General features: G+C 54.2%; 1 protein-coding gene across 7 annotated transcripts in view; it reads right to left on the reverse strand.

Moving 5' to 3' along the window:
- Positions 1 to 276: 276 nt before the first annotated feature.
- The window catches only part of STARD10 (StAR related lipid transfer domain containing 10), a 34,113-nt gene continuing 9,745 nt past the window's right edge, over positions 277 to 24,644 (reverse strand). For 2 of the 7 annotated variants that reach the window (XM_079929874.1, XM_079929875.1), the window contains 6 exons: positions 23,994 to 24,305; positions 4,484 to 4,631; positions 3,764 to 3,867; positions 2,988 to 3,105; positions 1,131 to 1,183; positions 281 to 903 (listed from right to left, as the gene is read on the reverse strand). In XM_079929874.1, the coding sequence (XP_079786000.1) occupies positions 658 to 903; positions 1,131 to 1,183; positions 2,988 to 3,105; positions 3,764 to 3,867; positions 4,484 to 4,631; positions 23,994 to 24,305 (981 nt within the window). In that variant the 3' untranslated portion in view covers positions 281 to 657. Of the gene's footprint in view, positions 923 to 1,130; positions 1,184 to 1,989; positions 2,083 to 2,987; positions 3,106 to 3,763; positions 3,868 to 4,483; positions 4,632 to 23,993; positions 24,370 to 24,644 lie in introns of those variants that run through there. The other 5 variants (XM_079929878.1, XM_079929880.1, XM_079929876.1 and 2 more) reach the window with 5 other exon arrangements.

Genomic DNA, 24,644 nt, shown 5'->3' on the forward strand with positions numbered 1-24,644 from the left:
CCTCAACCCCCAAACTCCCTGCAGAACATGCTGCCCCCAAGGACCTCTCCCCCTCTTTCTGTCACAACTGGAGAGTGTCAGACCCCGAGTCCATAGGTTGGACCCAGGCGGCCTTAGGCTGAAGGTCTTACAATAGAAGCCCACTCTCTGACCCCTGACCCCGGGCCTCTGGCCAGACCTGCTCCTTCTCTTAGAGCAGCAAAAGGCAGCCAAATAGCTTGCAGTGAATGGCCGAATGAACACACAACAAGGACAGGTGGATGGATGAAGAGTGAACTAATGAATGGATGCAAGGATAATGAACACACCAGGGACAGGAGGGGGTGTGTTCCGAGCTGCACATCGGGAAATGAGGGGATATCTAAAGGAGCAAAGTCCATGTGATCAATAATAAAATTAACAAAATGAACTGTAGAACAGAGGGACCGAGGGTGGCGCCTGTGCCCTGAGCAAGTGGGAAGCAGGCACAGTGATGAGCCGGCTGAGTCTGTGGGACCGTTTATTGGGGCTGTGTCCAGCCACGCCGCAGCGCCAGCCTGGGCCGGAGCCCAGCGTCCCCAGGAGGCGCAAGGAGTGGGGGAGGGGAGAAAGCGCGGGAGCATCCGCCACCCTTGGGCTCCGCCCCGTCTTGTCTCGGTCCCTGCCGTGGTGCTGCGCTCAGGTGAGCGAAGTGTCGTCATCACTGCCCTCGCCGCCCGCGCTGCCCACGCGCTCCTCCCGGCTCTCTGCCACCGCACTCTCGTCGATGTTCTCCAGCGAGTCCGCGTGCTGCACAGACAGCTCCGACAGCGCCAGGCTCGGCAACGGGCTCTGCTCTGGGTGTAGCCACGGCTTGAAGTGCGGTTGATGCTTCTGCTTCCACTCAGGGTATTTGACGCACGCCTTGTACATCTTCTTCATAGCCTACGGAGTCGCCGCACCGCTGAGTAAGGGGTGAGGTGGGAGCGAACTGTCTTCACCACATCCCCTCCCGCGCCCTCCAGCGGCTCAGTCCGCAGCTCCCAGGATCCTGACTCTTGATCCGGTTTTCATAACTCCGCCCCTCAGCCCTAGCTCCGCCCCTGACCCCACCCCCTCATCGTGGAACCCTCTCCCCCAACCTCCACACCCGCAATCCCAAGGCCACTCACCTTGGGAGCCAGGAACTGAGAAGATTTATTCACCACCCACTTGGGTAAGGAGCCTATGAGGGCAGGAACGGGTAGTGAGGAGAAAAGGGAAGCAGCAACCTCAGGGAACCAGCCCCCCACAAACACACATACCAGCCCCCTCACTCCAGCCTGGGGCTTCCAGGGAGGACACGCTCTTCTCCTTAGGGAGGGGGTGCTGTGAGGCAAGTCCTATAAGACTTCATCATCTTCACCCCCTCTTTCTACCTCAGACCATGGTCCTCAGGCTCAACTCTGTTAACCCCCCACCTCCACCACCCCCTGCCTCTGCCCTCTGCTGAGCCCAAGGGCTACACAAAAGAAAACCACAGGGTCCTAGGTGACCTCAGGCAACACCTGGGTTGAAATCCTGGCCAGTCGAGCTCCCACCTGCTGCCTCCCCTCTACTCCCACCGACCTCCCTTTTCTCATACCCAGTCCCTCTACCTTGAATGGCCCTGGTGCTCATCCGCTGCTCTGCCTGTCCTTCCAAGCCCCCTGGCCCAGGAAGCCTAGCTGCTACATAGACCTCTTGGCTAAGCACTCCAGCCTGTCCTGACCTAGAATCCACAACCCAGCTCTCCACCCTGTCTGATTCCCAAGTGTCTGCTCTGCCTCTGACACACAATAAACTTACTCAGTGAGGTACCGGGGAGCTCTGGGCCTGGGCCAGTGGGCCCTCGGTGGTGCTGGGGGCATACCCAGGCAAAGATGCTCAAGGCTTACCCCTCCTCTAGTCATTCATCCATTCCTTCACTCACTCCACATTCACTCAGTGATACCCACCCTGGACCAGCCCTGGGGACCGAGAGAGGAACTCACTGTCTGGGGGGCCCCAACAGTATGCCAAGTACTCTGCTAGAGGGGGATGGGTCCACAGGGCAGGGAGCCAGCAAGTCCTCTGGGTATCAGGGATAGAGGTGGTGAAGCAGCCCTGGAGGGATGAGTAAGGGAAGAGAGGTGTTTCTAGGCCGAGGGAAAGGGCTGCTTAGATAGGTAGGAAGGTGTAAGCTATGAGGAGGGACTGGGAAACCTGGGGAGGGGGCTTGGACTTTACTCTGAGGGCAATGGAAAGTCACAAAAGGATTTTAAGCAGAAGAGAGTCACAAGGAAATAAGTCCTTTGGAAAAATTCCTCTGGTAGCTGTATGGACAGACAAGGTCGCTGAGTATGGAAAGAAATGACAGATTTAGGAGCTATTTAGAAGGTAAAATCAATAATTAGTGGCTAGATTTGGGAGCTGAGAAGAGGGGACCCCAGACAACCACCAGGTTTTTGGCATGAGTGACTGGAGGGAAGAGACTTAGGAGAAGGGGCAAGTTAGGAAGTGAGACAGTAAGTTCATCATCGGACACAGGGAGCCTCAGGTCCTAAGAGACACCCTGAGGGACACGTCCAAGAGGCCAATGGCCACAGGGATCTGGATCTCAGCAAAGAGAAACATGTGGTCAACCTAGCCACAGAAGCCTGGGGAGTAGCTGAGCCCTCCCAAGGGAAAAAGCACTGGGGCCTAGGAAACCCAGACCTTCAGGATGGAAGCCAACAAGGCAGAGTGGGAGCAGCCAGTGAGCAGGGAGCAAGTCAGAGCGTGGGGGAGCGGGAGTCCATGAAGAGTGCTAAAAGCTTCGTCATGGAGCAGTGGCTACCACCGTGGCCCTTGCTTTTCAAACCATTGTAAAACCTCAAACTTCGGTTCAAAGAATGTTTTGGGTGTAGATGCCCCCAAATACAAAACACCTCCCAACAGAGGCCCTTCTGGATCCCAGCAGATCAAGTAGATCAAGCCCCATCCCCTGCGGTATACAGAAGGATCCCATGATCCCAGGGCCAAGCCCTCACCTTTGGGGTCCACCTGAGCCATGTAGGTGATGACGCAGCTCTTGGGCCCCGTGCTCTGGATGAGGTAGCCCGTCTGGATGGACACAGCTCGGACCAAGTCTTTCCGAGGTGGGTATTTCTGGGGATGGAAGGCACAGGGAGGTGAGACTCAAGGTGTGGGAAAAGAAGGTGTCTTTGTAAGTACACTTAACACACACACACACACACAGAGTTGGTTCACATCCCCTGGCATCCACTCCAGGCCAGGCCCGATATTGGGGTGAGGAGAAAGGGAGGAGTCAGGAGTCATCCTTGCCCCTCTTAAGCTTCCCCTGTTCCCCTCTAGAAAGACCCAAGTCTGGGGTCAGGGCTCATGAGCAAACACATGGGCGTGCATGAGCGCGTGCACACGCACACGCACACACACACACACCCTTGCCCAGGCCAGCTGCACCTGCCTGTCCTGCCTGCCATGGAGACCCAGACTCAGGGAGGGTCAGAGGACCCTACCTCTCACCTCTTGCTCCCCCTTTCCCAGCCAGTCCATCCCACCCACTTGTCCACAGTGATGGCCCACACCACCCTCTCCTCATCTGCTTGAAAGCCCCAGCAGGAAGACAGGAACCATTATTCTCACTGTATAGGAAGGAAACAGGGACAGAAGACTTCCTGCCTGGCCTGAAGTCACAGAGAAGTCCTGGTAGCAGCCAGGGTCCTCTCCCTGGGTTAGGTCTGCTGGCCCGGCCCTAGCTGGCACCTTCCCCTGCCCACCCAGCAGGGAAGGCAGGTTGACTCACGGGATGTTTGACTGAGTAGTTCATAATGATGTAATCAGTGCCCATGGGAAGCCAGGAGCGGAGGGTGATGACATCACGATTCTTCAGGGGCTTTGGACACCTCCCTGTAGAGGGCAAGGGACAGTTCAGCCAGACCGCTGGCCTGCCTGCCTGAAAGGTCGTGGCAAAGCCCAGAGACATAGGGATGCCTGGTTAACTGGCAGCTCCCCCGGTCCAAACATGTACCCCACCACCACCACCAGACCTAGTTTCTGCAACTAGCAAAGAGACAGCACAGAACCCTCTCCCCTCCTGCATCCAGCCATCCCTGCTCCTCACAGCCTCACACAGCCCTTACCTTGCTGGCCTGATCTGTTTGCATATGTGAATGTGAGTGTATGAGAAAACAATAGTATTACTGTGAGCGTGTCCATGAAATGTGTGACTGTGAGTAGGTGGCATGTGGCTGTGGGTTTTGTACATGACTGTGCATGTGTGTTTGTGTGGAATGTGTATGCTTGAACATGGGAGTACATATGTGTGTGTGAGTGCACATGTGTGCTCAAGTGTCTGGGAGTGGATAGGGATTCAGGGAGGGCAACCCTACATCTCTGCACTCAGGTCTCTGAGCAGCCTGGCCATGGGAGTGACCCCAAGGAGGGAACGGGGGAGGAGGAGGCTGGGCGGGAGGCCTGGATGGAGGTGGAGGGGGCTGGGATCGGCGTGCTTGCGTCTGCTCACAAGAATAATAGCCCACGTCAGCGTTGACTGTCAAGCGGGCAATGTCAAAAGTTTCAATGACATTGCTGTCCCACTTCTTTCGGTATTCAATGTCATGTAGGACGTCGTAGAGCGTCTCTGCTGGCACATCACGGCACTCCATCCGGCACTGCAGACAGACACATGGGTTGTCAAGGTCACACAGGGCTCAAAGTCCTGGCTAGGGGATGGGAGGGCAGACAGGCAAGGAGGGAGGAGGAGAAGGAGGACAGGAGGAACAGTGACCTCTGAAGCCAGCATGGGCTCACCTCTTGCCATGAGCCCTGTCCAGCCCTCCCAGAAGCCACCTGTGCCAGGAAAAAGCCCCTGCATCCAGAGACTGTCTCCCCCATCTCAGCCGCCACCAAACCTCCCCATTCATCCCAGTCTCCTCCTCTAGGAAGTCTTCCTGAATTACCCAGCCCACTTTCTGGACTGCCATACACTGAATCTCTTTATCTGTGCCCTCCAGGTCCCTGAACTTCATGGGCAGAGGTTCAGTCGATTCAGTACAGAGCCTGGTACGAGTACATGTTAAATGAAATGAAAGCATGAATGAACAAACAAATGCCTAAATGGATGATGTCTTTCCTCCATGGTACTTATCACCTGGTACTTATCACCATTTGCCCTCCTTTTTCTCTTTTTTCCGCCATCCGACAAACACCTTTGTTTTTTGTTTGGTTTTGTTTTGTTTTGGGTTTTGTTTTGTTTTGTTTTTGGCCATGCCGTGCAGCATGCGGGATCTTAGTTCACCGATCAGGGATCTAACCCATGCCCCCTTCAGTGGACACACAGGAGTCCTAACCACTGGACCGCAGGGAATTCCCCCAACAAACATCTTTGGATTTCTTACTATTTATTAGCCTTGTTCTCAAAGAGCTTTCCATCTAGGGGAGAAAAGAGCCGAGGACACTTTTTTTTTTAATTTAACCCCCACAATAACTCTACCAGATAAGAAATCCAAAGAGGAACTTAAGGCTCAGAGAGGTTAAGGAACTTGCCCACGGTCACCCAGCTGGTAAGTAGCAAAGCTGGGATTTAACCTAGATCACGTGTCTGGAAAGCAAATAAAAACAGAACCAGGTTTTACTAGATTTACACTCAGCAAGATGAAACTCAGTCCATATCCTTGTTCTGTGATTTTTTTTCACCCGAAAGCCCAAACCCCAGGATCATGTTCCCCTCAGCAAATGGACAAGTTCTATTGTGTAGTTTAAAAAGGTTTCCCAGAACTGGGAGTTCAGACGGTGCCAAGGGAACCACACATTACTTTCTGCTAAAAAGTAAATACATGCAACCATATGAGGGAGGGGTCACATCACCTTCCCCCTAATCTTGGGTTAGGCCCTGGCACCACTAATGGTGATGAAAGGACACAGGAAGGACACTACCCATTGGGTATTCTAGGCACCAGTGAACTCATCAAGCCCTGGATATGCTTCAATTAACAGAAAATACAATGGACAGAGGAACAAGTTAAGTGTCACCATAAGAATACAAGACAAAGCCAGATGGTGAGACATTCTGCAGGGCTACTAGTCCAGTCTCTTCTACAGGTCAATGTCATAAGGAAGGAACTGGGCTAGACTAAGACTTATAGGACAAATAACCAGATAGAAAGTGTGGTCCTGGATTACATACTGGCTTGGACACAACAGCTATAAGGACATATTTGGGACAACAGGAGAAATATGAGTATGATCTGAGTATTAATTAGATGTGCTGAAAATTTACTGAAACAAAATGGTGGAGGTTGCTGCCTGAAGCAAAGCAAGTTACAAAACGGAGTGCATGATATAATCTCATTTTGGGGGAAAAATATATGCACAGAAAAGGCCTGGGAAGCACAATCGCTAAGGTGTTAAGAGTGGCAATCTATAAATGATGAGCATATAATAGCTTTATTTTCTTTTTGCTGTCTGTATTTCTAATTTTCTAATATATATATAGTACTGCTTCTGCAATAATGGAAAAAAATTAAATAAAAATGTTTCCCAGAGATACTGAGAGGTGCGCTCACCACAAGCACTATGCTAAGGGCTTTCTACACATTTTACCACATTTTATTCCTACAGCAGCACTCTGAGGGATAAGCCCCATTTTAGTTAAGAAAACCGAAGTTCAAGGACAGCTCTAGCCTGCAAAGACTCATTGTGTGTCATCCTCCCTCCCTGCCCTCTGTTTGCTTTTCTGCTCCACCAGGTGGTATGACTAGATCCAGTCATTTAACCAGCTTCAGCTCTGTGCAGAGCATAGAAGAGTCAGAGATGAATCTGAGGCCTGTCCTTCAGAGGCTTCCAGTTGAGAAAGGAGACCAACTTGGAAACGGGGAGGTACCCAAACTGCCCAGTGGGGCACAGAGGAGGTGGTCAGCTGTGTGGGGTGAGGCATGTGGGGAATCAGTCTTCATGGAGCAGCTCAGCATGGAAGGTAGGCATCTAGCAAGTGGCCCTGGCAGAGAGAACAGCGTGGCCTGTAGGGAAGCTGAATGAGTTCCATCTGCTCCAGTGCCCATGGTGTGCTGCAGCCTAATACTCAAAGGTCCTGCCTCCAGGTCTTCTTGGAGAAATGCGTAATTCCAGGGCTACGTCGGAGTTAAGTATAAGATGTACCTGGAACATCTCACTGTGCCAGAAAGTAAGGACAATGTACTGACAGAATGATAGGGACCTTGCCCAGCAGACACAGGAGCCAGTGTGAAGGGCTCCCGCTGGTTCCATGACCAACTCATCAGGGTTTGCCAGTTTAGCAACGGAAGTCCGTATCCCAGGAAATCCCTCAGTCCCAGGCAAACAGGACAGCTGGTCCCCTACCATGGGCTAAAGCTGGGCCAACTCGTGTATTAAAATAAATAATGATAGTAACAGATTATATTCCACTGAATAAAATAGGAAAGCAAAGTATATACAGGTATGAATAAATAAATTTAATGTTTAATGAGGAATAGGGTATTTATATAGTTTCAAAGTTCCTTCCCATCAAATCAGTAATTTCACATTGCCTGGCAGATACCACCTTAATCAAGTGATCAAAGTGAACATCATTAGTGATAGGACAAGTTACAACTGGATGTTTCCTGATAGGATGCAATAAAAAAAATACAGGTACCACTTATGTGATATTTCTGCCAAAGATGCATGATCTGAATCTAATCATAAGGAATATCAGACAAACCCCAAATGAGGGACTTTTACAAAATATCTGGCCTGTAAGTGTCAGGGTCATGAAAGTCAAGGAAAGACTCAGGAGCTATATCAGACTGAGAGAGACTAATGAAACATGAGTGAACGAATAAATGAGTGATTGAACGAAGTGATGAGAAGGATGGGATGGAGAAGATGGCAGAGGCCGGAGCTGGCATGGTCAGGAGCATACAGACAAACTTCCACTGTGCAGCGACACTGAGGTCTGGGTGTTGCACCTGACATTCAACACACACACTCACTCTTCACCCCCCGGTGAGCTGTGCTGCAAAATAGAAAGCTGAGGCTCAGGAGAGGAAGCAACCTGTCCAAATCATACGGCAAGAAAGCAGCAGAATTTCAAAACCGGATCTTCCGATACTCTTAACCATGAAGGAGCACTCAAGTGTGGCTTCTGAGGAAACCACAACTTCTCTAAATCCAAGTATGGAAGCTGGCTTGGCTTTGCAAGTCCTCCAGACAGTGACTGCATATGAAGGAGTAGTGACAGAAGAGTTATGCTTTGTAGGTTAGACTCCAGCCTGGGGATTCCTCTTCCCTCAGGCCAGCCTTGGTGCCCCCAGGGCAAGCTGCACCCACGGCTGGGTGCACTCTGAGAAAGGCCTACACTGCCCAGACTGCCTCTTCTCCCTCTGGACTTCTGTGGCTTCAGGACCAGGGGCCTCCCTCTGGGACAGCAGGCAGTGGGAGGAGCACGCAGAGCCACGAGACAGACCAGGCACTGAGTTGAGCATAAACTCTGCATAACATTTTAAGATAAAGAAGGAAACTTCAAAGGGTTCCCAAGCTCACGGCAGGCTCCTAGGGAGGAAGGTCAGCTGTGGGGCCTGCTGGGAAGGGGAGAACTCAAGCTGTGGAGGCAGCGCTACAGGTGAGGAAACCGAGGCGGTCCAGGTGGCCAGTCTGGCTTTGGGCCCGGCTCTTTCCACAGCCCCCAGGAGGCTGCGTGCATGAGCCAAGAGGGGTAAATTACATCCAGCATTGTTCCTGTGTGCAGCTGCAGCCACCACATGGGCAAGGTAATTCTAAGAGGCTTCTGGAGGGACAAGTAGGGGTAGAGGTGAGTCACTGGAGAGCACCTGGTGGGCGGGGCTGTGACCAGAGTCCACAGCCATTGGGCCCTGCGCAAGTCACTTACTTTGGCTGGATGCTTGGGAGCTCCTCCTGGAAACCAGAACTGAACGGGAGGCAGTGCCGGGGTTGCTCAGCCAAGGAGCAAGCCATGCTTGGCTGCAAAGCCCTTAAGGCCTGGTTTACAGCAGGAAGTCCCACATGCAGCCATTTTACAGCTGAGAAAACTGAGGCCCAGAGGGAGCAGGTGACACGAGAGAAATTAGACTGTGTACCCCCTACACTCCACTCTCTCCAAACCCCATGAGGTAGAGAACTGGGATTGCCCAGAACCCCATAGAGCCATGGTCGAAGGGAATGGACAAGCAAGAAAGGCCATCAGGGGTGACTCCTGCAGGCTTTGAGTCTGGCAATCCCAGGTTCCAATTCCAGTTCCTCCCCTTAGGCACAAGATTGAACTCACCTGAGTCTTTGTTTCCTCATGTGAAAAATGGGGATAATAAAAGTACCTATCTCGGGGCTTCCCCGGTGGCGCAGTGGTTAAGAATCCACCTGCCAATACAGGGGACATGGGTTCAAGCCCTGGTCCAGGAAGATCCCACATGCCGCGGAGCAAGTAAGCCCATGCACCACAACTACTAAGCCCGTGTGCTACAACTACTGAAGCCCACGCACCTAGAGCCTGTGCTCCACAACAAGAGAAACCACCGCAGTAAGAAGCCCACGTACCACAACAAAGAGTAGCCCCCACTCACCACAACTAGAGAATGCCTGTGTGCAGCAAAGAAGACCCAATGCAGCCAAAAATAAATTAAATAAATAAATTAAAATTGAAAAAAGTACCTATCTCATGGGTATGTTGTGATTAAATTAAATGAGATAATGTATGCAATATGCCTGGCACATAGATACCCCCAAAACAGTAGCTGTTATTACTTAAGCAGGCTTCCACGAGCAGCCACGCACCCTTCCACACGGCCAGGACCAGGCCGTGTCTGCATGTGCCTCTTTACATTCTGGGCCCCAGGCGCCTCTCTTGCCTCACCTGGCCCTGCCCTTCCGTCCATCCATTCACTACTGCCCGGAGTCAGCTGTGTGCAAGGGCTGCAACTGGGCAGCAGGGAACTGGGAAGTGAGCCAGACTTGGGCCCTGCCCTAAAGAGGGCCCATCAAGTGGGCAGTGGGAGAGATGAGGACATAAAATCCCACTAGAGAATGAGCTGGGTTGAGGGGGTGGGCATGGGAACTGTGGGATCAGAGGGCAACTGAACCTAAAAGAAACTGAATTGCTGAAAGGGGAGAGAGGGCATTTCAGGCAGAGAGACTGGTGGGTGCAAAAGCCTGGAGGCTTAAATAAATAAGAAAAGAGCAGGGTCCAGTGCCCCAGTGGTGTCTCACTCTACCCTCCTCTCTCCCACCCCTTGCCCCGTCCTTCTTTGGGAGATGCCTTCCCAGTGCTCAGCATTAGAGAAAGAGGAATCTCCACAAGAAGAGGGAAGTGGTGGGGGAAGGGGCTGAAGTATCTCCCAGGACCCAGGGAGATGGCTGACCTGAGACAGAGGAAATGAAGTCAGGTCGTGTCCATGGGGCTGTGATGTGGCTTTGAGGGCCAATGGCCAGGGCAGTAACAAGCAAACTGAGACACGGACAGATGGATCCAATCTGGCCCAAATGCCAAGACCTCACACAGCAGATCTCCAATATCCTTGCCCGTGGGATATATGGGGCACATGGATTATCCCAAAGTCCTAGGGACCCAGGAGATGATCTTTTCCACCACTACTCTTCAGGTCACCACTGGGAAAACTGAGGCCCAGAGAAGGGTAAGGGGTCCATCTGGGCTCTGAAACGTGCCTCAGGGTCCATCTGGGCTCTGAAACGTGCCTGTACTGACTTCTCACCACATTGCATTTTAGCAGTTTTGTTAAAGGAATAACTATTAAGCAAATCACCCTTTCCCAAAAGAACTGTATTTAAAACAGAGAAAGCACTCCTGACCCGGGTGGAGCACTAGCTGTCAAATCAATCATAGCCCCAAACAATAGCTACCACCTCAGTAACCATTACCATGTGCTCCAAATCACTAACTCATCATGCCACAAAAGAGACAGCAGCACCTGGACCACGGACCCCACAGGGGCTGAAATTTAGGTCAAACCGCCTCTGCCGTCAAGGGCGTCAAGCTGCACCCTGTGCAGATATTGTCTCTTACCCTCCCAACACCCTGATGGATATCATCACCCCCATTTTACAGATGCAGAAAGTGAGGCCCAGAGAGGTAACATGATTAACCAAGGCCACAAAGCTAACAGTGGTGGAGCGAACCAGAGCCTGGGTGTGCCTGACCCCAAAGTGTCAGGACTTTCTGCTCCCTTCCTCAAGGGGCAGGACTGGCCCAGCTAAAACAAACACGCTGGCAACTGGAGACTGCCTTAGCTAATTGATGCTTATTATTATTATTATTTTCTTTTCTTTTTTTTTGCGGTACACGGGCCTCTGTTGTGGCCTCTCCCGTTGCGGAGCACAGGCTCCGGACACGCAGGCTCAGCGGCCATGGCTCACGGGCCCAGCTGCTCCGCGGCATGTGGGATCTTCCCGGACCGGGGCACGAACCCGTGTCCCCTGCATTGGCAGGCGGACTCTCAACCGCTGAGCCACCAGAGAAGCTCTATTATTTTTTAATTTATTTTTAAATTAAAAAAATAAATTTATTTTTAGCTGCGTTGGGTCTTCGTTGCTGCGCACGGGCTTTCTCTAGTTGTGGCGAGAGGGGGCTACTCTTTGTTGTGGTGCGCAGCATTCTCATTGCAGTGGCCTCTCTCGTTGCGGAGCACGGGCTCTAGGTGCGCAGGCTTCAGCAGTTGTGGCACGTGGGCTCAGTAGTTGTGGCTCACGGGCTCTAGAGCACAGGCTCAGTAGTTGTGGCACACGGGCTTAGTTGCTCCGCGGCATGTGGGATCTTCCTGAACGAGGGCTTGAACCCATGTCCCCTGCATTGGCAGGCAAATTCTTAACCACTGTGCCACCAGGGAAGCCCTAATTGATGGTTATTACGCAGAGCTCACTGGATTCAGAAAGGCTTGCTGACCAGGCAGGCGAAGCTCAGAGATTCTTCCTCTGAACAAAATTCCCGACTCTATCCTCAGCCCTCCCTGGGCTTAAAGGCAAGGCTGGGCTTTTCCAAAGCTCAGCACTGGAGCTCTGTACCTGGAAGTCTCCTCTGAGAAGACTTGGGCCATCGCGTTGCCCCACAAGCTCACATTTGCAGCAATTCCAGGCTGTCTGGTCAGATAGGCCTCTGTCCTGCTGCTTCCTGCCTGTGTGGCCTTGGCTTGGGCAAAGTACTTCAGTTCTGAATCCCAATATCTTCATCTGTGAAACAGGGATAATCCTCCCCTCGGAGCAGAGCTGTGAGGATTAAATGAGACTTGTACATAAAGCCCCCAGCAGCAGCTGCCCTTCTCCAGCCCTAGGCCCCGGCAATTTTCCCTGACTTCTCAGGCCCTGCCGAGGGGAGCACTTTCCTGCTAACACCAAAGGGCAGGACACGAAGGGGCAAGGAACAAAGTTTAAAACAACAAAAGTGCCCCAGATCCTGCCACAGGGTGGATGCACAGGGAGGGGGTGCGTGGCCCTCTTATACCAGGGCCCTGCACAAGTCCACAGGCTCCACCCTCACAACCCACAACCAGGCACTGCCCTCACCATGTCAGTCCAGGTGTTGAGAGATACAGACACTGACCCAGGGCACACGGCACGTGAGAGGCTCAGCTCCAGCGGCCCCTCTGCCCTGTCTGCTCCAAGTCCTCCTCCCAGGGCTGCGCACCACCTGCTTGCTGGCTTCAGGGCCCTCTACTGCCCCTCCCAAAGGCCCCACACAGCCATCATCGAGCCAAGCTGCTAGAGCACCTGCCCTTGCCTCTGGGTTTCTGGGGCCCCCAGAATGGAGACCCCTAAGACCTTCCCCCCATGTCCCCACCAAATCTCAAGAGCAGCTCAAGGGCACTGACACAGGGCGTCAGGGGAAGCAGAGGTGGGGGTGTGTAGGAGGAGAGAGATCTAATAAGTCCTGCTTTCCCAGGACCTCCCCCTGCTGGTTCTTTGCTATTTTGCCCTCAAACTTCAGCCTGGCTGTGTCCTGCCCAGGCCACCTACCATGTCCCTAACTTACGCAGGTTGGCCTGGGGCCTCCTCCTCCACCCCACCGCCTCCCTTCATCAGCACACACTGCGATGCATCGATTCATCCTGGCCCCTTGCTCGTCCTGGCACCCCCAGTGCCTGGCATGGTCTAGTAAAGAAATGCTGCCTGAATGTAAGGAGGGACAGGTGAGCCAGCAAAGAGGCCATGCCCGCGTGAGCTTCTCTGACTTTTAGAGTGCTGGGGCCGTGCCTGGTGGCCCTCACTGCTTTGTGGAGGTCAGAAGGAAGGGTCGTTGTGAAAACCCCCTGGACGCTTGTAAAACTCTCTGTGGCACTCGAGGCTGATTACTACTTCTGCCATCATCCTCATAAAATGGAGTGTAAGGGGCAGGGGCAGAGACAGGTGAAGGGAGATTCTGGGACTTTCTGTAAGATCTTTAATAATTCTGATAAAGAAAAGTAAATTCAATCTGTACTGAAGTATCAGTTTATATTTAGTAAATAGCAGAAGTATATAAAAGAACCACTGCTTGTGAGCATATGGTAAAACTGTTACCCAGTTAGTGACAGCAAAAACTGGTTGCACTGGGCTTCCCTGGTGGCGCAGTGGTTGAGAGTCCGCCTGCCGATGCAGGGGACACGGGTTCGTGCTCCGATCTGGGAAGATCCTGCATGCCGCGGAGTGGCTGGGCCCGTGAGCCATGGCCGCTGGGCCTGCACGTCCGGAGCCTGTGCTCTACAACCAGAGAGGCCACAACAGTGAGAGGTCCGCTTACCGCAAAAAAAAAAAAAAAAAAAAAGAAGAATGATACATCACCTTGAAGATCACTGCCCAGCTACTGAGGACTGTGGTCTCCCTCAGGGCAGGGGCAGGGGCCCCTCAGAACCCAGAAGAGGTCTGGCAGGGAGCAGTTGCCAGAAATGTTCCTGAATTAATGATTCTATAGCAATATGAGAAATATCCACAGATGCAACGTTAAATGAACAAAAGAGGACACAAACTTGCATCTGTGCCATGGTCTCAACTGTACATAAATTACCTACACCCTTGAATGAGAGCTGGAAGGAAACAGGGAGACGTTTTACTCAGGAATTGAGGCACTGAAGGATTAATTTATCATTTTTGGGTTCTTGTTACTGTTGGTACAATAGAGTTTATATAAGATAAAGAAACCATACTTTTTTTTTTCTAGGTTAAGTGTGTTGTCCAGAATCCCGAGGTCCTTGTTCCCTGGACCTGGGAGCCTGGACTCTGCTGAGATGGGCCTGAGGCTGCCCAGGCTGATGCTGAATCGCCTGGAAATGCTCTGTGTGGTGTAGCCATGCCGAGAGTAAAGCCAGAGGGGACTCAGGGTCCTTCCACCCTCAGCTGGGACACAGGCATGAAAATCCTGGGGGCTCATGGCAGGGACAGAAGGAAGCAGGGGGACGCAGGTACAGGGACGGGCACACCTAAGCAGAGTCCTACAGGATGAACAGAATAACAGATGGCACCCAGATGTAAGGAGGGGAAAGAGGCTCCTGGCAGAGGTGCTGGAGGGGACTGGAAATGGCCTGGACCGGCTGGGGGAAGGAGAAGGCTCATGCAGTTCCACAAGGTAACCCAAGTGAACAAGGATGGACGCGGGAGGAAATGGAGCTGTCCCTTGGGTACCTCAGACTGTTCATTCATTCACCCATTCAGCAAACGTTAAGAGCGTGCCAGCTCTGTGACAGGCTCTGCACTAGGGCCTTGCAAATTCTCCTAATTCCATCCTCTCAACTACCCATGAGGAGGGAAGATTATGCCCTTTTGTAAATGGTGGCTGAGAAAAGTGAAGTGAAGAACCATCCTGGAACCCAGTGTCGACCCAAAGTCCACCCCTGAAGCTGTTCCCTAAGAACCAGGCTCTGCTCTGGAATCCCAGGTGGGCCAGCATTTGGCCAGATGAGGACTATCCCTGGAGGGTCCACGCTAGGGGCTGGGGCTGCTGGGGCAGCTCTGCCTGGAGTAAGGGGAGCTGGAAGGACACAGAGAGCAGGTTTGGTGTGGGCCCGTCACAGGCTCTCCTTCCCCCACCTTCAGCCTCAGAGTTCTCACCTGTAAAATGACTAGACAACCTCTTCTGAAGGGAAGGGGATCTGGCACCAGATAACCTCAACCCATCTTCTCTCCTAAAGTGCGGCCCTCCTGAGACCGGTGGTAGGCGGAGGTACTGCCGTATCTCCCCTAGACACAGCTCCCAGAGGCTGCGCAGGCAGACCAAGCTAGGCCCCTCTGCTGCTCTCCACGCAGGGCTGAGTGACTCATCCCTACTGTGCCTCCACCCCCTTCCCCTCCCCCTACCTAGTCTCCAGCAGCCTCCCTGGACCCCCACCCCCACCCCCACCTCCCCACCCCCAGGCCTCTGCCGCTGAGGAACATCCTGCTCTGATCTCTTGGAAGCTGACCTCCTGGTCTGGAGCTCCCACCACTCTGCTCCAGCCCTGGCTGAGGTGGGGGAGCCAGACAGAGGAGGGAGACCTGAGAAAGAGCAGAGAGTGGGTGGGCCTGCAAGAAAAGAAAGGGGGTCGGGGAAATCAATGAGACAAGACAGGGGCCAGGGCTGACACACAGGCAAGCAGACAAACACAAACTGGATAAACACTTCCCTGGACTTCAGGCGCTGCCAGTGGCCTCATGCCCCCAAAGCTCTCTAGCAAGCTCCAGACTGCATTTTCAACAGCCTCCTGGGCGTCACCCCCTGGACAGCCCATAGGCTCACCCTCACCATATCCACTACTGTTGGATTATCCAACCCCAATGCCCACTCCCCTCTGCTCCCCGCCTGTGCCTGGAACCTGGGATTCTGCTTGGCCATGACCTTCCCAACAGCTCCTCTTCGCCAGACCCAGGCAGGCCTCAACATCCTTGCTTGGACCGGTGCAGCCACAGCCTCATCACTGGTCTCCTGGCTCCCAGGCTGATCTGCCACCTGGGGCCAGGGAGCTTTCTAAAACCCAGTGCTGGGAATTCCCTGGCGGTCCAGCGGTTAGGACTCTGAGCTTTCACTCCTGCCAGCCCGGGTTCGATCCCTGGTCAAGGAAATAAGATCCCACAAATAAAATACAATAAAATACAATAAAAAAATTAAAAAATAAAACCCAGTGATGATGGTACTGCCCAGCTTGAAAGCCTCTGCTGCCTCTCTCTGCCTTCAAGATCAAATCCTAACCAAAACGTCCTCCCCACTCTGGCTCGGCCTCCTCTCCTTCCTCACCCTTAGTCCGCACCCACCAAGACCTTCTCAGCCTGCCACCTGACTCCTGATGGGCCCCACAGGTCCCACCCAGATGCCACTGCCCCCCACCACGTTGTCAGCCACGTCTCCCTCGACCTGAGTCCTCACGAAGGGCTGTCACCATCTCCATCAGTCTCCCCACTAGGACTTAAGAGCAGGGCCCAGGTCTGGTCCAACTCCAGGTCCCCAACACCAGCACAGTGGCTGGCAGAGTGGGTGGGAGACATGAGAAGAGGTTTGTTGAACGAATAAATAACCAGGACAGATTAACAAAAAGGAGGAAACGGAACAAGTAGAGACATAAAGGCAGAGGCAGTAACCATTAAAGACAGGGATAGAAAACACACCCCAAGGGGAGACTCTGAGACCCAGAGACATGCCCAGAGGCAAAGACAGGAGGCTGCAGGGAAGCAGGGAGGGGAAAACCGAGGCAGAGCCAGAGCTGAGCTGGGGGGCGGAAGCCACTGGGAGACAGCTGAGGAGACATAATTGGATCAGAGACAACTCTGCTGCAGTGAGGGGGTGTGACTCACACACACAAAGTAATGCCAGACACAGAAACACACACAGAGTCTCACATTCAGAGCACATACACCCAACCTTAGGCACGTGTACACACACACACACACACAAACACATTCAATATAGATTTAATGACCTTTGTCAGGTGCCCTGCCCCTGAGGGGCTCACAATCTACCCAACTAAGGACCAGATCACACACACAGGCACATACAATCCAGCTCCACACACAGAAGGCCAGACAACTCCCATCACATCATCCTGCCCTCATAACACACGACAACCATCTGCTATCTTATTTAGTTATTTGCTTCTATTTTGCTTGTCTCCCCCTCAGGATGTAAACTCATGACAACAGGGTCTGATGTGTCTGGTTTGCCACTAAATTCCTGGATATACTTGGTATACAGTATGTGAACAATAAATATGTGTTGAATGAATGAATGTTGGAGACACACAAGGGAACTCCATCCCCTCTGGCTGTCAGGCCTCTGCCTTAAGACTCATCACTTCCCTGGTCTAGTACAAGGTCCCAGGCAATCCAGAAGGGTCCAAAAACAGGGAGGAGGCATCAAGGAGATGGTAGCGGGATTTCTCAGGAAACGAAGGTTAGATGCAGGTTGTGACAGGGAACTCGAAGGATGAGATTAAATGGCCCAGGCAATGCAGAGGAGACCAAAGGCAGTATTTAGCTGTACTTCCCATTGGGTGGCGGAGGGGAAGGGGAGGGAGGTAAACTTGTAGGCATTGTTCAACTGCCCCAAGCCATAAAAATTCTAGAGAGAGGTCAGAGGTAGCAAGTAGCTGCCTTCAGGGAGCCAGGCTGAGAGGCAGGGAGGCAATTATTATGCTAAAACCCCAGAGAACAGCTCCAGCTGCCCAGTGCCACCTGCCCAGCCTCTCTTTAATGACAGGTGAGAGGAGTCTGTATTTGGTGTGGGACCCATCACTAAGTTCTGCGCCTGACACTTTCTTCCACTCCCTGTGTTGCTACAGCTCCAGGGGTCCCAGAGCATCGAGGCCTGACCAAGCGTGCCTGAAGTGAGGCACAGGGAGGGACAGAGACACCTCGAGCCCAGTGCATGGTCTGAGTACCTTTCCTCTCACCTGTTGCTGGGGTGGGGAGGGTGGATGCTCACCTGCCCAGATCAGGGGTAAAGGTAAGGGGGCAGGGTGGGAATAGAGTTTTAATTCCCATCTATCTCGGTGGCCGCTGGCCCCTCATGAACAGACTGGAGCGGCCCAGCTCAGGTCCCAGAACCCTAAAGAGCACCAGGCCTCCGGGGTCATGGCACCCGCAGCCCTGGCTCCAGGTGGCCCAGCCAGGCATGGAGACACAGGGGAAGAAAGAAAACCCATCTGTCTCCAGGACTGCCTCCTTTCTCTCATCTCTTGAAACTTTAAAGACTCTCGGCTGGAAACTGAGCTGGGGCTCGTTAAAGTTTAAAAGCCAGAGCCTGGGGACCTGGTCATGGAGGAACAGAGCCAGCCTGGGGGCTGAGGGCTCTTCTAGCCCCAGCGTGGATGGACACTGACTGAAGCCACCCACCCCACCAGTCCCTTGCCCCCAGGGGGCTGCACGTCCATACTATCTTACATCCCAGCCTGCACAAGAGTTATGCTGTAACCACCATGTCCCATCCTTTATCCCTCCTAAATCTTTCTGGATGCAATCCCTTGCTCCATTCCCCACAGTCCCTGCTTTAGTGCAGGCCTTGGCATGTCTGTCCAGACAAATACAGCAGCATCTTCCTCCTACCACCCACCTTGTCTAAAACCCTCCTTGGTACCCTAGAACCTCCAGGACCCAAATCCTAGAGTCTTGGTCTAGCTGTCTAATCACCTCCTGCCCCCTGAGTTCCAAGCCCCACAATGAACCACCTGCAGCTCTCCTAATGCACTGCCCTGTTTCCTGCCTCTGGGTCTTTACACAGCTGTTCCTCTGTATGAAATGCTCCCAATGCTGTCAAACTTGTACTCCTCATTCTCTACCCAATTCCAAACAGATCACCTGAGAATTCCTCCTCTGTGAAGCCTTCTCTGGCCCCCAAGGCTGGTTCAGAGGCCTGCTCTGGGTCTCTGCAGCTCCTGTGATAAGTGTCTGTCCCAGCATCCAACTGGGAGTTCCTTGAGGGCAGGTTCGTTTGATTTCCTTCTTTGTCCCCAACTTGAATGAAGTGCCCAAAGACAGGCAGGGCAGCACTACTATTCACATGTGACAGATGAGGAAGCTAAAGCCTAGGCAGGGGCAGCAATCTGCCCAAGGCCACATGGCCAGGACTCTGGACCCTGTGCTCTCCCCCTCAGACCAACCCAGGCATCTCCACAAAGACTTCCCTGAAGCCTCCAGCCACCTCTGACCTTTCCTCTCTCTGATTTCCTGCACCTGAAGGTCCAGACCCTGACTCGCTGGGGTCATGCTCTCTGGGGGCCTGTCTGTCCCCTGAGGACAGCTCTGGACTACTTCCTCCAGCTGCCCTCACACCAAGTCAGAGCTAGAGCCATCCAGGATAGGGGTCTCAGGGCCTCAGCCTGGATTCAGGAGCCCCATCTAGGGACCTCTCAGATGGCACAGACTGTCATGGCCTTAGCTCTCCATCCTTACTCTGTGTTCAGCAGTGCAGAAGCCTTTACCATGGCCTAAGGCCAGGACAACCTCTACAAACCACCTACCCAGCAACTTCCTGTAGAGAAGGAAGTTCTTCCTGTAGAGGAGGGAAACTGAGCCCCAGAGGTGGCAGAGGCCCAGCCTGAACCTGAACTCACTGAATCCAAACCCCTAAAACTCAATTAACTCCTGCCTCTGCCACCACAGATAAGAAGACTGACTCGTAAAGGTGAAGTAACCCCCCAAGGTCACACAGTAAGGACTGGGCTCTTGCTCAGCTGGGACCACTCCAGGGTGCCCTCCCACAACGGCACAGTACAGGGAGACCGAAGGCAGAAGACAGGGGTAGGTTCTGAGCCACAGGGTCCAGGAGACGGAAGGGCCCAATGGTGCTAATAAGCAGGCCCAAGGGAGTGAAGAGATCTCGGCCTTGGAGTCTCAAGGACCTGGGCTCTGATCCTGCCTCGGCTACCTTCTAGCTGTTTGACTGCACAAGTGAATTCTTGCCCTGAACCTCAGCTTTCACATCTGTTCAATGGAGTTCATAAGACTCACAACTACCACAGGACAGTTGTGAAGACTCAGTGGGACAACATGAAGAAAACACCTGGCCCTGCGGCTGTCCCCACCTTCCCCATGACCCTTTTGAGTCCCATGGACCATTAAGAGTGAGAAGGGTCCTTGGAGATCCCTGAGATGATCCCAAATTTTACAGGGGGAGAGAATGAGGTGCTGAGAGGGGACAGGCCAGAGCACTGGCTTAAGAGCTTGGAACCCAGGGGGCCTGTGGTGTGGAAGCAGGTGGCCAGTGAGACAGGTCAGGGAGGGGTCACTGAAGCTTTCTCCAAAGGGGAAGAGGAAGAGTCATAGGACAGGAAGTCAGAGGAGATAGGTCCCCACCACCCAGCTTTTTGTGGCAAGAGGAACCTCAGGTTCTCAGCTGCACTCCCCAAGGAGACCTCGCACCCCTGCTTCAACCATCAAGCCCCTCAAGGCCCCTACCCACCGGGCCCACTCCTGCCTCTGTGGTCTGCCTATGGACACCTGCCTCATGCAGTGGGCAGGGGGTCACCTGGAATTGTCAGTCTTCTCTCCACCAAGGTCTGGACACCTCTGAGGACAGGGGCCAGGTCTCCTCTGCCTCTCAGGTGGCTAGGTACACAGCAGCATCAGAGAGCCCGAGCACATGAGCATCCAGGGCAGGGCTGGGCAGGCCGTGTCATCTCCTGCTTTCTGTCCCCTGTGCCTCATCCCTCTCCATGGGCCCAGCCCAGGCGTTGAGTTTAGAGGCCCTTGGAGCCAGGAGAGCCCCATGGCACAGATGGAGACATAACCCAGAGAGGGCAGGGATGTGCCCACAGTCACAAACACAGCAAAAGAATACCATAGCCAGGACTAGACCTCAGCCTCTTCCCCAGCTGGCCCTGCTTGAATAAGTGACAGACGCCCCGGTTTCCCTTTTCTCTACTGCTACAGGAGCTGTGGGGAAGCCTGGCCTGGGCACTGAGAGACCTGTATTCAGGTTCCAAGCTTCCCTCTGCCTTGGACCCAGGATCCATGTGCAGCGTCTGCCTTTGGGACGAAGCCTGACCTCTCAGGAGGTGGTATCTGCCTCCTCTCCAGTGCCCGGAGCACAGTGCAGGCTTGGGACCAGACCAGGCTGGAGGCCAGGAGGGAGGGAAAGGGAAGAGGTGGCCTCCAGCAGCCCTGTCCCTTTGTCCTGGCTCCAAATGCTGGGCCAGAGCCACAGTGTCTTCCAGAAACCTCTGGACGCAGGGGCAGGGAGAAGATAAGCCTGGGGGAAAGGGAGTGAGGTGGAGGAAATCAATCAGGTAGGCAGATAGGTGGACCCGCTCCCCCAACCTGGGATCATGCACACAGGGCATGTACAGGAGCTTTTCCAGCTCAGAGGGCAGGCCCAGAACAGGCTGTGGGGAGGGGGGAGCTCAACAAATACCTGTGGTTGAGTCGCAGCCTCCCAGAGTGACCCAGGGGACTCTGGCTTCAGACCTGCTGTGTGACCTTGACAAGCCACTCCCCTTTCTGGGCCTCAGCTTTCTCATTTATCAAACAAGAATGGGATGATGAGAACACCACGTCCTTCAAAGAGTTATTGATGGGGTCAAATGCCAGAATGTTGACTAAGATGTGAGCCCAAGCTGAGAGAGGCAGGGGCTCTGGAGCCAGGCTGGCCTGGGTTCCACTCCTGCCTCAGCTGACATGACCTTAGGCAAGTGACATCACCTCTCTCAGCCTCAGTTTCTTTGTTTGTAGCATGGAGACAAGCCTGCTACTGCCCAGGACTGGCCGGAGGGTAAATTAGACCATGGAGAGAAACGCTTGGCTCAGAGCAGGGGCTCTTACCAGAAATGGATTCCTGGAATCTTGGGGATGGGGAGCTCAGAGACCTCTGCCTGTCCCCCACAGCTCCATCTGGCTGTGCTGAGGGGATCAGAGATCTCAGGATGCCCGTAACCAAGGCCCCAGCCTCCTCCTTAGGCCCCAGCTCTGCTCACCTCCTGGCCCCAGTCCCCCCTCCACTGTGGGGAGCACAGCAGAGAGAACTAGGCAGGGAGGCTAAAGGTCTGGGTGCCAAGTCTGGCTCTGCTGGGACTTGGCTGTGTGAGTCTGGGCTGGCCCCCGTTCCTCTCCGGACCTCGGTGTCCATACTTGCACCCCAGTGAGGGGTGAGTATGAAACTGGGGTTGTAAAGGCACCTCCAACCTCTGCTGAGTCTGAGAGGGAAGGAAGGTCAGGTGTATGCCCTGACCACAAGCCCACAATACCCCTGTTTTTCCAAGTCCCCTCCACTCCCAAGGAAGAACACCTGACAAATCTGATCTGGCCACAAGGGGTCCATTGTGGCACTCTGGTCCCCAGAACTGCCAACTCCAGTCCTGGACTAGGCTGGGTTTATTCATTAACCAAGCCAGTTGGAGGAGGCAGCTCCGCCCTGTTGACACAGAGGGTGGGAGTACTGGTCTCAATTCAGACTTTCCCCTTCTCTTCCCTCTGGAGAGCCAGCTCGGTGGGGACCTTACACTTCCCCACCCCACTGCACAGCCCAGCCTTTGAGCCTTTCCTAGGTCACAGTCAGGAAAACAACCTTGTTCTCACAACTTTGCTCACCTTTTATTCAGTTTGTTTCTTTGTTCCTTCCTTCCTTCCACCCTTCATTCAACCAACATCCCTGCTCTGTCTGTGTTGGAGGTTGAGGACGCAAAGAAGGATAGGACCTGTCCCTGTCTTCAGAGAGCACTAAGCTGGAACATACCAGCTGCCCTGCCTTTCCCTGCTCCTCAGGCTCAGACACAGGTCAGGCCTCCGGGAAGGCCCCAGCCCAGGGTCCTCAGGCCTGGGTAGAGAGTCCCAGGAGGGGAGACACACATGGAAACCCAGAGAGAAAGAGACAGTCAGATAGCCAGGGTGCAGACAGAGAATTATAGAAGGGAGAAGGGAAGACAGAATGGGTGAGCCAGAAGACCACACGGGGACAGGTGGACAAAGGTCTAAATGACTAAGACAAAGTGAGGCAGAAAGGCACAGGGTCAGAGTGGGAAGGTCAGACATCTCTGGCCCTGGTATGAGGCCATGATGCCAGAGCTAAATCCAAATCCAAGAGCAGGTCCCAGGCAAGAGGGGCTGAAGTAGGGGACGGGCAGGAGTGCCCTCTGAGTTCAGTGTCCTGCTTCCACCTCTGCCCCCCTCCACCACAGGAATACACTCCTCCACATGTTCGAGAAGGACAGCAGGAAGGGTGAGGCAAGAGAAAGGGAAGGGTACAGTTTACTGCCAGCACCCCACTGAAGGGAGACCTGCCCCCTTGCAAAGTGGCACTCACAGCAATGCCAGATGTGTTATGTTGGAGGAAGCTACCGAGGCCTCTAATCAGAGCCTTCACCAGCCTATTCCCCATCTAGTTCCCCAGGGTAGGTGGGCTCACGGGGTCCCAAACCCCAAGCCGGCCCTATCTAAGCAAAGAGAAGAAAATCAGGGGGTTGTGAGGAATGGGGTTGATGGCTGTGAGGGAGGCTGAATGTGCCTACATCTTCCTTGCATCTGCTGGTCCTCTCCTCCCCCAGCCCACCCCCAGTCTGGCCCTGTGTAAGGCAGAGACATTTAAGCCCTGCTTTCAGGATCTGCCAGCCAGGATCCTGAGTCCCTGCAGGAGAGACTCAGGGAACAGCCAGGAGGGAAGGGGGAAGAGCAGAGCATCAGACAGGAAGGAATCAGATCCCTGGCACCCAAGGGTGCAGAGAGTGGGGAAAGAGACCCAGCTCAGGCTGAGAGAACCAAGAACTCAGGAGAGAAGGGCTCAGTCTCCCTCCTCAGATGACTCAAGTCAGGACGTGGTGAAGGCTTCCATGGGCAGAGGGCTCCCTGAGGGAGATCATTCTCCTAGGTAGGCCTGACAGCAGCCCACCTCCCCGGATCAGGCAGGGGTGTGCAGAAGCCTGGGTTCTGGCTGAGTGAGCCAGAGGGAGTCACACCCCCTCTCCAGGCCTCAGTTGGCCCACCTGTGAGATGGGGGCTTGCCCAGCAAACTGTGCCTCCTCCTGGTTTCTCACAGGAGAGTCTGAGGTGTGCAACCGGGTGTCTGTAACCCTGCGGGAGGACCAGGAGACTCCCTGGTCAGAGGAAGTAAGGGTGCAGTGCAGACTACACTTGCTGCAGGACAACCCTACCTTGATCTTGTGCAGGGTACGATCCATCTCCACAGCCTGCACCCACACAGACACGCCGGCCTTGCTGTAGGTCAAGTTCCAGCCCGCCTCGGCCTCACACTCTGACCGGAAGCTGCGGAAGTCCTGGTCGTCGGGCACCTGGACGCTGTCGCGGCCCAGGACTGGCCGAGGCCCCTGGGGCTCAGTTGAGGCAGCTGACTTCTCCATGGGGGAGGCCCAGAGCCCTGGTCCTAGTCCGGCTCTCCTGGGTCCTCCGCGGAAGCTCCAACAACGTCGACGCGGCTGCAGATGCTGACGCCACCTTCCAGGGACCTGAAAGACCGGTTTGGGAACCGGAGTCAGTGCGCTGGGGGCGCGGGTGCGGCTGTCCGGGGTCCTGGCGGGTAGAGAGAGACAGGCAGGGGCTGGCCAGCGCGCACCGCCGGTACAGAGCAGTACGCCCCCCGACCCCTTCGCTAGGCGCGACCCAGACCTCCGGTTTGGGGGCCGGAGTGAGGTCTGCGTATCGGGTGCGGGGGGGGGGGGCCCGTCGGGACCCGGGGGGAGCCGCGACCCGAGGTGACGGACGGCCCGGCGGGGTCCGCGCAGCGCTGGCCGGACTGGCTCAACTAACTCGGCAGCGGCGCCGGCGCGGGGCCCGTGGTGGGGGTG

Source organism: Stenella coeruleoalba, assembly GCF_951394435.1.
Source record: "Stenella coeruleoalba genome assembly, chromosome: 8".
Lineage (NCBI taxonomy): Eukaryota > Metazoa > Chordata > Mammalia > Artiodactyla > Delphinidae > Stenella > Stenella coeruleoalba.